Source organism: Vigna radiata, chromosome 7, assembly GCF_000741045.1.
Source record: "Vigna radiata var. radiata cultivar VC1973A chromosome 7, Vradiata_ver6, whole genome shotgun sequence".
NCBI lineage: Eukaryota > Viridiplantae > Streptophyta > Magnoliopsida > Fabales > Fabaceae > Vigna > Vigna radiata.
The window spans coordinates 30,748,890-30,763,358 of record NC_028357.1 but is presented as its reverse complement, the minus strand read 5'-3'; the positions used below and the strand labels follow the sequence as shown (position 1 = coordinate 30,763,358).

The window sequence follows — 14,469 nt, the reverse complement described above, 5'->3', positions numbered from 1 at the left end:
AAGCTATACTCGAAAGGGAAATACTAATACATACTTCAATGTCACTAATACCAACAATTAATAACTCAAAAAGAAATCATAAGTTAAAAAATTGCCCATTAACAGGCTACCTATTGCAAGAGTACAGGAAGCAATAGTAGACAAACATGTTAAAACACAGTTTTCCCAACGTTATACTAAATCATTTGCCTCAAACGAAAAAAAGCGTTCCACGGTTATGATTTTGTTTTTTTCATCTCACTCGTAGCTCACGGTAAAATTACCAACACCAAACAAAAACATAAACGAACTCCAAAAGTAATCATAGCACGAGAATTGCAAAGATGTAGTACCACAAAATCAATATACCAACCAATAGCAAAAATCCGACATCATTAATCTCTCCAGTTTAGCTACTAAAACGGGGTTCGGGGTTGAAAAAAGAGGATGATTCGGGCGTTCAAAACTGATAAATTTGTCTTATATAATGCACTCCAAATTTTCAGAAAATTAAGCAAGATAACATAACAGTAATAAAATCAGCGGTAACGACGAAGAGAAAGAGTGTTGTTTCGCTTCCAGGTTGCCCTGCGTGATGGACGATTTTTGTGGTATAGATGTCCTCTGCCACGTAAACCCCTGTTACTTTTCCCAGCAGAAGTGAGGCCACGAAGTTCCCTGTGCTTATGGACTGGATTGCAGAGCCAGTTAATTCTTGGATCATTTCTTACAGCACTGTGGGCAACATCCACCAGAATGATCTCAAAATATTTGTAGGTTGAGTCCTGTAACACAGGAACAGCATCACAATAACCACCAGTCAGCAATCAATAAGCAGCTTCCACTTTCAACAAATGGAATAACATGTGAACAAACCTCATTCACCCAGTAAGAATTGAGGACCCTGAGGCCACCCAACTTCCTTCCAGCTCGCTCTTCAGCAACGGACCTCTTGCTGCGTTGAAACTTCAATTGAGTAACACCTTGGTTGGTTGGCTTACCGTAAACAATACCTTTGGGAACTGGTCTCTTCCTGCCACCCCTCCTAACACGCACACGGTAAACCACATAACCCTGGAATAACACCAATACTATAATCACAATCACCATTCAAGTGAAGCAGGCTGAGACAGCAGGTCCACTATATGGCCTGGCCTAGATGATAGTAATCGAAATTTAAATAACCTAACTACACATAACTATGCTATTCACATTTTCCAAGAACATCTAAATAAGAAAACGACCTAAAGGAATTTCAAAGAAGTTCCACTGTCTTGAAACCATCTAGCTAAAAATGACATTTTTTTATTGATAAAAGATTCCAAGTTTCCCAATGAAAAAAATGAGCAGAAAGAAGACATATACAAATTTCCCTACTTGTTTGGCCTTATAACCCAAGCGGCGAGCCTTGTCTGGGCGAGTAGGTCTTGTCAGACGAACAATTGATGGTTGTTGGCGGTATTCCCAACACCTCACCCGCTGCAAGAATCTCATAACATCGGACTGCTTCTTGCGCCAAAGCTCGGAGACATACTTGTAGGCACCTATTGCAACATAAAACAACACAACTCAACAATTGGAACACGCCAAAAGCGGAAACTCACTTGTCTACCAAATGCTATAATGACAGGCTAATCCAGCATAACCCACAAACAAAAGCCTTAAAGAACCAAATAAGAACAGAAAGAACACCTTCACACAAAAACATGAACCAAACACACATTATTAATCATTCATTCCATTGAGGTTGATAAGGGAAAAGTTAAGCCTAAAATTGTCAATTATCACCGTAAAGCATCATAGAATATAAAATCTAGTCAGTCCAGTGAATCAAAATTACATCAACACCAAACAAAATGAAAAGGAAATACAAACATTCGTAACCCAAAGAAAAAATAGCACATTCCTATCAAATCCGAAAAATTTCCAAGAAGGAATGAGACAAGGACTATTTTCACTTTCACATACACGACGTCACAGTGGAAACTATGAACAGAGATTCACATTGAAAACAGCACACCAAACCGACAAATTCATCACGAAACCAATCCGAATGGTAGTAACGAATGGTAGTAACGAAGGGAGAAAAGAGATAGACAGAAAAAAAAAAAAAATACCCATCGTGCGGAAGCGCGCAGTGCCAGTAGCAAAGTGCTAGGGTTTGGTTCCTCTTTTAACTTTTATAGAAGTGCATTAGAACGGGTCGAACTCACAAAATTAAACTATTCAAAAGGGCTTCTATCATATTTGTTTTCTTTTCTCACCCCCTTTTTCTTTATGATGATTCATATTTTAATATATATTTTGAAAAATATTTCATTCTAATATATTAAATAATTATTGTATAATATTTAAAAAAAATTATTAATATAAACCATATCTATTATTATATTATTCAATAAATTTATGTAGAATGTCATTTAAATTAATATAAACGTTGAATTTCAACAATATATTGATTGTATGTCAAATTCTATGCAAAAAAAAAATATATATAATCTAGTGATTCATATTATAATATATATTGAAAAACATATTTCGTTTACTTAAATAAGTAATCAAACAATTTTAAATAAATATAAATTTCTATATACATTATGAATGCAAAGAAAAATTAAATATAATTATAAATTTTATAATTAAAAGCAATCAAATGGTTGAATAATTTATACAATTTACATAGGTTTTATTTCACCACTTTTACAACATTACAAATTATTATTTTAGTGTTATCTGTATTTTCTCTTATGTTGAATCCTTTTAACATTATTCCTTGTATTTTTAATTTACGTTCTATTGTTTAACTATTATCAATGTGTTCTCGTATTTTTTTTACTTTAACATGACATACTCTCACAACTTATTGTAGCTTAGCATACTATTATTATATTTGTGTATTTTTATAAGTGAATTTTTGTATATGTAGAAAAATTCTTTAGAAACATCAGCATGAAATGTTTCCTAATGTTGGGAAATCATCTTTTGCAACAACCACACCGAAGTATAAAAATCCACAATGATTATAAGAGTGTAGGCTTGTTTATGTAGAACGATGCATATTCAAAATCACAAATTGTGAATGGTGATGAATGTAACAAAAAGAGAAAAGAAGGTATTCTTTTTTGCTTGTTTCCTTGTCAGCTTCAAAAAAAATTGCAGATTTTTTTATCAACATTTTGTATCTCAATTGTTTTCATACATAAATAGGAAGAATGTAAACAAAAATAAAAGTAAATTTTATTAAATGACTTATTTGAATTTTGTATCTTTTAAATATGTGATCCAATCTTTTATGTCATAAGAAAATAAAATATCTATTTTGTGCAATATATTTACTATCAATAACATGTTCAACATTAAATAGAAATTCAGAAAAATTAACATCAAGATTTAAACGATATAAATCATCTAATAAAATATCAAACCATAATAGTATGAAAGTTTATATAAATGAAAAGTATTGTTTCCAATCCTAAAATAAAAACTTAAACAATCAAACTTTGCAATATAAATTAAATTCCTAGTACAACTAGTAACACAGAGACACTTTTCAAAATCAAAACTATAACTATTGTGTAGAATTAATTTGTAAGTCTTAATTCATTCTATCTATGTCTTCATTCTATTCTCCATATATAAGTATTTTTTAGTTCCTTTTATGGGTTAGATTGAAATAAATCCGTTTATAATATTATAAACATGAGTGGTAGCTCCAGAATCCAATCACTTAGTATTATTAAGTATTTCTTAAAGAAACATAAAAAATATCTTTCTTTCCAACCAAGATTTTCTTTTTGGATAATCATTCTTGAAATGACCTATTTTCTTGTAAAATAAACATTTATGGTCCCTCTCGATATTGCCCTTATATACTTTCATTGGGACTTCATCCTTCTTGTTCTTCTTTCTTGGATTGGCTTTGTTGATGTGAGCTCCTTCATGAGTTGTGAGATAGATAGAATGATCTTCATTTTTCTCAACCTCCCAACATGGTCTTGATTTCTTGAAAGTTTCATTTATCCTTAAAAGTATTAAAATTTACCTGGCTAAATTCCCAAAGAAGAGAGTTCATGATAAATTTAGGTCATTAAGCTTGACCACATTGTTGCTCATACTTAATAAATTTATGGAATGAAAACAATATACATTAATGCTTTAATAAAATTAATAGATTCAAACAAAATAATTTCAGTAATCATGCATTTAAGTTCACCTTTAAATTTATGAAACACTTAAACTCATAACTAATTATACAAGTTATTCATTTAAGTTCATCTTATGCTTAAACTAACCAAATTCATACAATCTATAATCATACTTAAATTGATATATATATATATATATATAGATAATAGATTGATTGCAATGTTGATGACTAGAAATAAGAGAAAAAGTACATAAAGGAGGAACGAAATGTTTTGGAGAAAAATGGGCTAAGGTGGTGCCAAATGGTTATAAAAAAAAATATAACTTATGGAAGCAATGTAAAAAGATGAATCAACTTGGCGTATTACAGTCGGGGAAGAATGTTATTTATCTTAATGAGAATTAATACAACATTATGCAAAACAAAAATAAAAATCAATAACAAGTAGGCGTAAGGAGATTAATAGAAGTATCACACTATGTAGTTATACAACTCTATAATTCTCGTGTTGTGTGAGAAAAGATAGATTGCCTTGAGTTAAAGAAACAACGCACATTTGGTAAGAAGGAGTACAAATACGAACAAAAAGATAAAGGAAGAAAATTGCAATCAAAACTATGGAATGACTCGATTTTACCAATTTATGTTGGGAGGATTGAACTACAAATAGAGAAAAAAAAAGTGTTACAAACGAATGATATTACCATTCTGTAAAAAATTATGGTGTGGTAGGTGAACAATGTGTGTTAGGACATACCAATGTGTAGTTTTTGAAGGTATAAATATGTTGGAAGGGTACATTAGTTCAATAATATGGAATATAATGCAAGAAGAATAACAAGGCCATTTATTGTTATTTTTTCATTAAATTATTTTTAATCTTTCTGCCATTTATACGTTTCATGACTTTCTTCTTCTCCGTAGAAAGGAAACATTAACGAGATAAGACCAATTTATATCGAAGAAGTGAATAGGTATTAAATATGTCACCACAAAAAATAAAATGGAGAGAAAGGGAAATGGAATAACTATTTTGTTGAAATTGTAAAATTGGCAGTGCAGCTAAAGAGCAATTGATAAACTATATCTACTAATCAGAGATCGTAGAAACAAGAAAGCATCAGGTGGTAGCAAAATGAAGAGATCCATTTCATTAGATTTGAATAAAAAGTGATAATTTTACACGGCGAAATTATTGAAAATTGATGGGAAGCAAAGTTACAATGAAATAAAATCCTTCCAAAAAGAAGCTTATTTCAAGGTTTGGAAGAGAGAAGTTGATAATCTCGGCGAGCACAGGCACAGCGGCGCTAGCAGTTAAAAGTGTCTGTTTACTTCATCGCGGCACAATTGTATCAAAAATGTCACCTATGTTTGCGCTCCCTCGAACCTCTCGGATGCCTTCCTTCGTCCTCCCACTCCATCGCCTGAGGCGGGGGCGACGGCTCGTACCTCGAAGGTCTCCGTTTAAAATGCCGCTCATCGTCGCTCGACTCGTAATCCGCAGCGGCGCTGCTCTTCCTTCCTTCGTAATACCCGTTCGACACTGCCTTGAGGTGTGCCGAAGAGGCACCGGGAGCGGCGGTCGCGGCGGCCGGTTCCGCTGTCGAAGAAGCGGTGACCTTTCTCTTCTTGGGGGGTTCCTCCTCAGCCGGGAAACTTATGCGAGAGAACACGCTGGCCTTCTGCTTGCGATCAGCTGCCGCTAATGCCGCATTGGAAGGAGCTTTGGTCACTGGTTCCGATGACCTCCTAGACGAGGATTCTGAACGGTGATGGCGGTGATGGTGATGACGGTCGTGCTCATAGTCGCGATCCCTATCTTCGCGTTCACGATCTGAGTGGTGGTCGGACTTTCTCTTGGCAGGGCGCGGAGGTTCGAGCTCCCGCGGTGACCGTTCTGGTGACAGTCTCTCCGAACGGAAACGATGATGGTAATCGCTACCGGAGGAAGGTGGAATTGATTTCTGCACCAGAGTAAAAACGCCGAAATATTAAGACCATGTTCCTTTACATTTGACTGACTAAAAGAGTAAATAAAAACATGACAAATACATCACCAGGGACTACCAACTAGACCCAATAATAAAATAAAAATGAAAAAGTCTAAAATAAAATGCACTTCTTCCAAAAGCACAACTTTAAAATTATCAACAGTATGCGATTTTAAAAGAAAAACAGTTCATTTTCTTTCCAAAAGGACAACTTTCATAAATTTAGGCAACCCAAAGGTAGTAATTAAATTTATCTTAACAATTTACAATAACTTTATTGGGAAATCATAAAAAAACCAAATAAATAAGCAAGTTAGCCCTATAAAAGATAGCCATGACAACACCAAGTACAACCCAAGGTTCGTTCGTTTGGTCAGTCATATAAAATATAAATAAAACGCTAAAACCGCATAATTTAGGGTTCATTCTATTTTTGTGCAAGTGGCCCAACCCAAGCCCACTTATTTATCATGGTCAATTGTTCAGACGGGCTAAAGAATCCACATCAAATAAAATGTCCAGTTTCCATAAACGTGTTCCTCTAAACCGTAATTATAATTAACTTTGTCTTTTTTAGCAACTTCGAACAAAAAAGTGTTTCAAAAAGTAAAACATATAAAAAAAATGTTCTACTAAACATTACAATTTAGGTGCTAACAAAAGGTAGATTTATAAAATGTTTTTTCATGAATGATTCAAGCATCTAAAATAACTCGCAGGGCCCAGCTGAACCCAAAATATAAATAAGTGGAAAAACGTGGCCCCTAATACGGCAAAACATCGCCAGAAATTAATGCGCCACAAACCCTTTAGCCACCCCTTGAATGAGAATGTACAGTGTTAACTCCCGCTGGAACCATAAGCCCATTTAGTATTAAAAGAAAAGACTTACTTGAAAAGTCCATATTAGAAACATTCTATGACACATTCTACGCAACCTTCAGTTTCAAAATCAAATATCCAAATATAGAAAGCCCAATTTTATGATACAATTTTTTCCATCCTCCTCGGTAAGCATCGTTACCAATAGGAAAGCCAAATACAGAAAAACAAAAAAGCTATTATCATAGTCTAAAGAAAAAATTCAATTGCAAAGATAAAATTATGGCTTAAATTATTTTAGGGTTTAAAGCATGTCCATAAGTATGGATAAATGATCACGAGAGATGCTGACACGTGATCACAGAAATGTAATAACACCATTGCACCGTTATCGTGCAGTGCAAGCAATGCAACTCTACCCACTACTTTGGTTTTGAACCAATTGGTTGCTATTCACCACAGGATTATGGTGAGAGGCGTGAGCGTTTGTTCACTCGATCAGTTTGTGATCAACCAGAGTGTCACTTGAATAATTTTTTTATCAATAAATGAAAAAACAATTAACTTTCAAAGTTTAGTATGATAACAAGTGGGATTATCTGTGCAATCAGTGCGCTTTTGCAGGCTTTAGGTTTCTGGCCAAAGTTCCGGTAGAAAAACCCAGGAAAGTAAATGGCACATAAAAGTCCATAGAAAAAGAGCAAAATTAAGACGATAAAAAGCACATACAGTTTTTGATTTCATTGAAGAAACATCTCCAACACTGCTCACTTCCCTACCAAAGTCTCGATCTTTGGAGAAGTCCCTGTTCAATGAAGAAAATAAACTCATTAAAAAACAATAAGGAACAAAATTTGGGGATGAGTCGAGATAACTAATTCAAATGTTTTATGAAACGATAAAACATTATTTCTTTATTTTAGGCGGGAGGGACTTGAAAGTGCTCATAAATTCACTAGAATTATTAAAAAAAAGGCTAAAATCAATCCAATCTCTTCAGTCAAGAAACAATATTGAAAACTTTGCTAATGTGAAACACTGATGGTGTGTTAAATATATGCTGGAATAAAATTGTTGTTATTTCTAGTAGTTCACAAATAAAGGTGAATCAAACTTCTTGACAATATATATCAGAATATGGAAGCCAGCCATCAAAAGAAGTTCCACATACCTTTCAGCCCGTCTCTCATTTTCACGCTTCCGCCTCATATCTGCTTTACGGGCCTCAAACTCCTCTCTACTCATAACTGGGGGTGGAACATTCATTCCCATACCGAAGTCAGCAAGATCCCTGAATAAGTCATAAATTATTATATTACAATTAGACATCCTAAATAACAATGAATCGACATTGGATTTGACAAACGCGCAACCAAAAACCAAATTCAACAGAAAAGTTCAATATACTACTCTCATATAAACAAATAAACTTATTATCATGAGTCAAAAATTAACTTATGTATGAATGAAAAATCATCTCTTAAGAGAAGAAAAAGAGATAACTTCAGCAAATTTACTTCCGGAAAAACTTATTTCATTTTTCTTTCGTATTTTTCTATCTTGCAATTACTTATAAATAAGTTCCCAAAATGGTCCATGATGTTCAGGACATGTTTCTGTTGAGTATGAGAGCAGGAAAGAGCTGAATTTCAGTTTTAAAATAACTAATATGTACCTATGAGGCGGAACAACAGGCATCATGTAACCTTGCATGCCAAATGGGTCTTGTGGCATACCACCCGCAAATGGCATGTCCAAGGGGCCAAGACCATAGCCCATCATTTGCATTGGACCCCCATATGGCGCCATGAATCCATCCATTGGTTGCATGCCATTCCAGTATGAATTATAGCCTGGAGGTGGGCCCATTGGCATCATGTAGTTCTCAACCCCAAAGTCATGCGGAGTTTTCCACTGCAAATCTGCAACATATATAAAAAAATATATTTCAAATTATTAGGAACAGTCAGTATGCCACTCAACCACTAAATGTTGTCATGTCACTGAGTCCAGGAAAAACATTTGCTAATACAGCTATTCATGTCACAGAACTGCAGATTTACCATTTGGGGGCAAACGGACTTTCTTCTTCTTCTTTTTCTTTCCTGAGAAGTTTAAAATACAAATACGAGTGAGAATATTTTCCCATCTAAACCATACTCGATGAAAATAGGTTTCAACAATATATTACCAGCATCGGTAGGAACCAGTTTCTGCTGCACTTCTTCCTCAACCTGCTGAGTACTCCCTTGTGAGGCTGGTTCTTTCACACTAATTGACTCATGAGTAGCTTCAGATACTACATCAGCAACTCTGAGGTTCCTAACTTGCTCTGAGGTCTGCTGAGGAGCAGAAACGGCCTTTTTATCATCAGCTGTTTCAATTATATTTGTTGTTTTCTCATTAACAGGTGAAACCTTTAGTTCTCCCTTGGACGCAGCAGATGAGGTTGGGGATGGAATCTTAGGCTGTGGACATCGAGCAGACTCCATATCTGAAAACTCAAAATTAAAAAGAAAAAAAGTAAACACCAGCACAATGATAATCGATAATAGTTCAAGAGACATCATGATAGTTTCAATAACCTTGAACTTGAAAAGTGCTCCCAGCATTTTCAGCACTGCTGTTGCCAGACTCTAATATCCGATTGATGGTATCTCTTAGTGTCTTATTTGGTAAGAGATCATCAGCAAGAATATTTGTTGCACCACATACGCACACAGATTTGGAGATAATATAGTCCCTAATACCTGAAGAATTTTCGGAATAACATTACATAACTTCAAGAAAGGATTTGTACGCAATAACTTCAGAGAAAGAAAGAACAGACAAAACGCTGTGTAAACTATTCCGTACTTGGATAATGAGGAAGAACTATAAACTAGTGAAACATTACCATTATATTCAAATTCTGAAAACAATAAATACAACAGATGAATGAAAAACCTACATCTGTCACAAAAGCTTTTAAAGCAACACTTGCTTGTTAGTACAGCATCTTTCATAACATTATTACACAAGGGACAGTGGAGCTCAGGTGGTAGGTCCCCAATTGAACGTGTTGATGGCAACCCTTCTATTTCTTTCTCAAAAGCAGCCCTGTTTGCAAGGAAAATATCAAATAAACATCATGCCTACATATGACAAAATGGAAAAGGACAATCACGGTGAACTTACTCATTTGGTTTTAAGACAGCTACTGAGCCATTTGGTAAAGCATAGGAGCCTTGTGGATTTACCATTAGCATGGATCTTGGAATACCAGTAGGTTGTTTGACTTTCCTCATGTCATAGTTTGGGTCACCATTAGTAGGGCAATGCTGAATAAAGTGTCCTAGACAAAAGTAGGTTAAAAAAAGTAAGCAGAGAAAAATGACATTGCTGTGCAGAAATTCACTAGCAGAGGGTGACCAGAAAGTACAGAAGGATCAACATACCTGGCACCTTGCATCTGTGACACACATAGCCTTGTGGAGGCGTTTTCCGCTCCATCCCTGCCATACATCAGCAATTAAATGAGCATTAGTTGATCAGCATATTAAGTTTTGTATCATAAGCAGAAAATAACTAAGAAGTATGTGGATATAGAATAGGCAAAGAGAATCACCAAAACCACGTCCACCCCCCATCCGACCACCTGAACCCCTTCCAAAGCCTCTACCAGTACCAAAGTCTGAACCTTGACTGCATGATAAAATTAAAATAAATAATATCATAAGCCAAAATGAAAATGTTTTCACAAAAACAAGAGCACATTTGGTTGCATGGAAAAATGTCTCCAAACGGAATGGGAATACCTAAGGCTATATTAGAATTCTTAGAAAGGTTGGATATGGAATGACATTAGTTGCCATCGACTTATCTGTGTTAAGAAAAGGGGTGAAATAGAATGGAAGCTGATATAGATTATTCCATTCCATCATCCACCTATATTTTATCTTCCCTCAATCCCCTGATTTTTAAGCCATGATATGCACTTAACATATTGCTGATCTTCTTACAGTTTCCATTCAATTATGATTCCTTGAACAATAAAATGAAAACTTTCAACATTCAATTTATTCTATTACGTCCATTCCCACTCATTCTATTCTCCCCATCGTTAGATATCCTAACATGATATTAGTTTGGAAGGAAAAAACTTGGAATAACTATTCCTGTACAAGTCATTCAGAGTGCAGGAATCCCCATTTCCTCTTGAAGAGATGGAAATAACTATTATCATTACAATTCTTTCCAACTTGCAATGACTCCATATATCAAACAACAAAGCTAACGAAAGGAAAATACTGTACTAACTAACCGTTGCCAATCCAGAGCTGGAGTATCAACAAAGGCTTTAATCTTACTGTCTTCATCAGCTTTGTTCGGTGGCGGAGCCTCTGGAATTATGTTGCTTGATTGAACAGGCACTTGATCAGGAATTGTATACAAATCATTGCCAAATTCATCCCAGTCTGAATCTTCCGGCTGTCAAGAGGTAAGAAGAGGTCAATTTCAAAGGGATTGCGATGAATTGTTCATAAAAGGCAAAAAGGAAAAGGAAAGGGACTGACATATTTCATGGCAGATGCATCTTCAGCTGGTAAGCTTCTGTTTCCAGACTCGGATTCCACAACCTTAGTTTCCACCTTTTGTCTGCAAAAGAACAAAAATATAGTTGCAACACATAAAAAGAAATCATCTCAAAATAACAATGTAGTTTCTGGTTGTGGAATTATATTCAAATTGATGACTAGGAGTTTTAAAAAATTGACAGACACCATGGCTGATTAATTGTGAAAAATTCAACAACAGTAATAAGATTTAAGGTTTGGGGTAGTACTCTATTTCAGTAACAATTGGTAAACGAGGCCGTCCTGGAACTCGGCGAATTAAGACTGAGGTATTTTTAGGAATCAACATTTCTTCATCAAGATATTCTGAAATTCCAAACAGACAACTATAAAATACTGTAAAAATGTCATTCAACAAAAGCCTACTATATGAACTACCATACTGATTTCGCAAAGTTGGACACCTGTAATTGCAGCCTAACTTCATCCTAATACCCAGATCAACACCCCATGCCCTTTCAATTTTAAGCAGTTTTATTTTTATTGTTATTCTTTGTAGGAGAGTAAGGTAAATTTCAACTCAAACTTATTTCAGTTTCGTTGACAGATAAGGTTATAGAACTAGTAAATTGTCATCGGAGAGGCGGTGGATAAATACTGCGAGTTTATCCAAGGAGAGCCCCTCCTCAAAGCTAAAGAATATGCAACACATCCTTTGTTTAAATTTATATTAAGCCCCGAATTAAAATAAAAGACTAAAACCCACACTCATATTATCGCCCCCAAACCACTAGTTAAAGAAAATAGTTTAATCAAAATCAGAACCAACCTTCATTGGTCTGGGCATTGGTGACCACAAGGTCGAAATCAGTACCCCTCCCTAAATGCTTGGATTCAAATATTTTTTCTTTCAATGTACCAACAGAGATGAAAGGACCGTCCATGGGAATTGAATCATAATCTCTTGCACTCTTAAATTTATAATACACCGCCATGGTATATTTCTCTTTCTATCTATAAAAAAGATTATCTTAGAACCAATAATAACAAAGGACGATAATCAAAGGGCCTCTGAAATAATATGAAAAATGGCCCTCGTATTAAAACTAAAATGAAAATCAAACAGTACAATATAGCAAAGCTCTTTTTCTTTCTCTTCTCAACTTGCAGATTACTAAGGTTAAAATCGAACAAATCGAACCACCACAACAAGGAGATTTCACTTTCACTTCAAGAATTCTTCACGAGCAACCGGATGGCAAATCTTCAGTCCGTGACAAAAATCGACCGCACTCGGAATCCAGAGAATCCAAATTCCGTCCAAAGGTTCGGAACCAGAGCAACAAGATCGTTATCAAACGATCGAGACTGCGAATCAGACGAATCCGAATCCGGTGAACTAAACCCCTCCAAAATCAGAAATCCGAATAGCCGCAGCAACAATTAGGGCATAAAAGTGCAATCGAACGAATAAGATGAAGAAGAAGATTCGTTCCTTCGGTGGATATCTCGAGTCGAAGAAAGCGCGTTGAGATTCGTACCGAATCTCTCCGATGAGCCGTCGGAAGCTTCGAGTGCGAATCGCTAAGAACACCTCCTCCTCCTCCTCCTCCTCCTCGCGACGGTCGAAACAGCGGATAATCTGGAGCGATTTGAGAGAACGGCGAAGCGGATCGAAGATCGATTGTAGAAAAGGAGATAAGTTTAGAGCGATTGGAAGAGCAGGATGAGGCTAGGGTTGGGTTGATGTGAGAAGCGGAGAGTGGGAAAAGGAGCAAGAGAAAAGGAAATGGGTGTGCGATTGTGGTGTGGTTTGGATTGGATGCGGGTTTGAGATTTTGGGCATTTCACAGACAAACAAACCTAGAAATAATGCCTGGTTTTTATAACTTTAATGAATCAAATCAATGAATGGATTCCTTTTCAATATTTTCACTTGTTAAAAATCTTTACGGCTATCAATTTCTTTTTTAAATTTGCCAAAATCTTTGAAATCAAGATATATTAATTAATCTAAAATCTTTCAGTTCAAAATCGTATTAATTAAAAGATACTTTCTTCATTTGATTAACAATATCATTATATATATATATATATATATATATATATATATATATATATATATATATATATATATATATATATATAACCTTATGTAGTCTATCTAATGTTTATCTAAATTAATTCATTAAAAATATATCATGGGATGCTAAGATATTTAATTTATGATACGGTTTCTTGGAAAGAAAAATGTAAAAAAGAAAGGAAAAATATTTGTTGGCAAATTAAAATTAAATTACTAATGTGTGAAAATTATAAGAAAAGTTTGTGTAAATTGATTCATTTTTTAATTAATTTTATATCTTCAAAAAAATAATTTAAATTATTTTATTAAAAGTGTAAAAATAATCATGGAGGTCAATCTAGTACGTCAATTTTCAACCTGACTCATGGTGTTTCATCCTATACTACCAAGACTTCATTATGCATCTCTAACTTTTTCAAAACTTTATTTTTAACCTTAGTAAATAACTTTTTTACTTTAATTTTACACATCTTTAACCCTGCACCCTTTTAACAAAAATTTTAGAATTTTATCTTTTATTTATAATTTCATAACTATTTAATTTAATTTAAAAACTTAATATTATTTAATATTTTTCATATTTTAATAATTATTAAAATATAATTTTTTCATTTCCAACTCAAAAGTTTTTAATAATTTATTTTTATTTATAATTTATTAATTATTTAATTTAATTTAAAGTTTTAATATTATTTAATATATTTTATATTTAAATAACAATTAAAATATAATTTATATTATTATAGTGGTAATATTAAAAATATTAAAATAATAATTAAGAAATAAATTTTGAAATCCTATTTTATTAATTTAATATTTTAATATAATTTAGTATATTTATATATATTAAATCAGTTTTTATATAATTATTTTTATTTTTATTAC

At 34.0% G+C, this 14,469-nt stretch overlaps 2 protein-coding genes across 6 annotated transcripts; both read right to left on the bottom strand.

The window, feature by feature from the left end:
- Positions 1-315: 315 nt before the first annotated feature.
- Positions 316-2,202, bottom strand: LOC106765650 (60S ribosomal protein L15-1). Its single transcript, XM_014650336.2, has 4 exons — positions 2,097-2,202; positions 1,357-1,523; positions 856-1,053; positions 316-764 (listed from the first exon to the last, which is right to left on the bottom strand). Exons 1-4 carry the CDS (start codon positions 2,098-2,100, stop codon positions 519-521), a joined length of 615 nt encoding a protein of 204 aa, XP_014505822.1. The 5' UTR covers positions 2,101-2,202; the 3' UTR covers positions 316-518.
- Positions 2,203-5,251: 3,049 nt separating this feature from the next.
- Positions 5,252-13,391, bottom strand: LOC106768459 (E3 ubiquitin ligase PQT3-like). 5 transcript variants are annotated; one of them, XM_022783411.1, is made up of 16 exons: positions 12,628-13,391; positions 12,328-12,512; positions 11,768-11,864; positions 11,499-11,580; positions 11,246-11,412; positions 10,550-10,626; positions 10,380-10,436; positions 10,120-10,276; positions 9,893-10,041; positions 9,528-9,692; positions 9,134-9,436; positions 9,006-9,047; positions 8,618-8,864; positions 8,114-8,233; positions 7,672-7,747; positions 5,252-6,093 (listed from the first exon to the last, which is right to left on the bottom strand). In XM_022783411.1, exons 2-16 carry the CDS (start codon positions 12,491-12,493, stop codon positions 5,491-5,493), a joined length of 2,508 nt encoding a protein of 835 aa, XP_022639132.1. In that variant the 5' UTR covers positions 12,494-12,512; positions 12,628-13,391; the 3' UTR covers positions 5,252-5,490. The 5 variants fall into 5 exon arrangements, with proteins under 5 accessions (XP_022639132.1, XP_022639133.1, XP_022639134.1 ...); XM_022783412.1 differs by having other exon boundaries at positions 12,700-13,391; XM_022783413.1 differs by lacking the exon at positions 12,328-12,512 and having other exon boundaries at positions 12,700-13,391.
- Between the last annotated feature and the right edge of the window lie 1,078 nt (positions 13,392-14,469).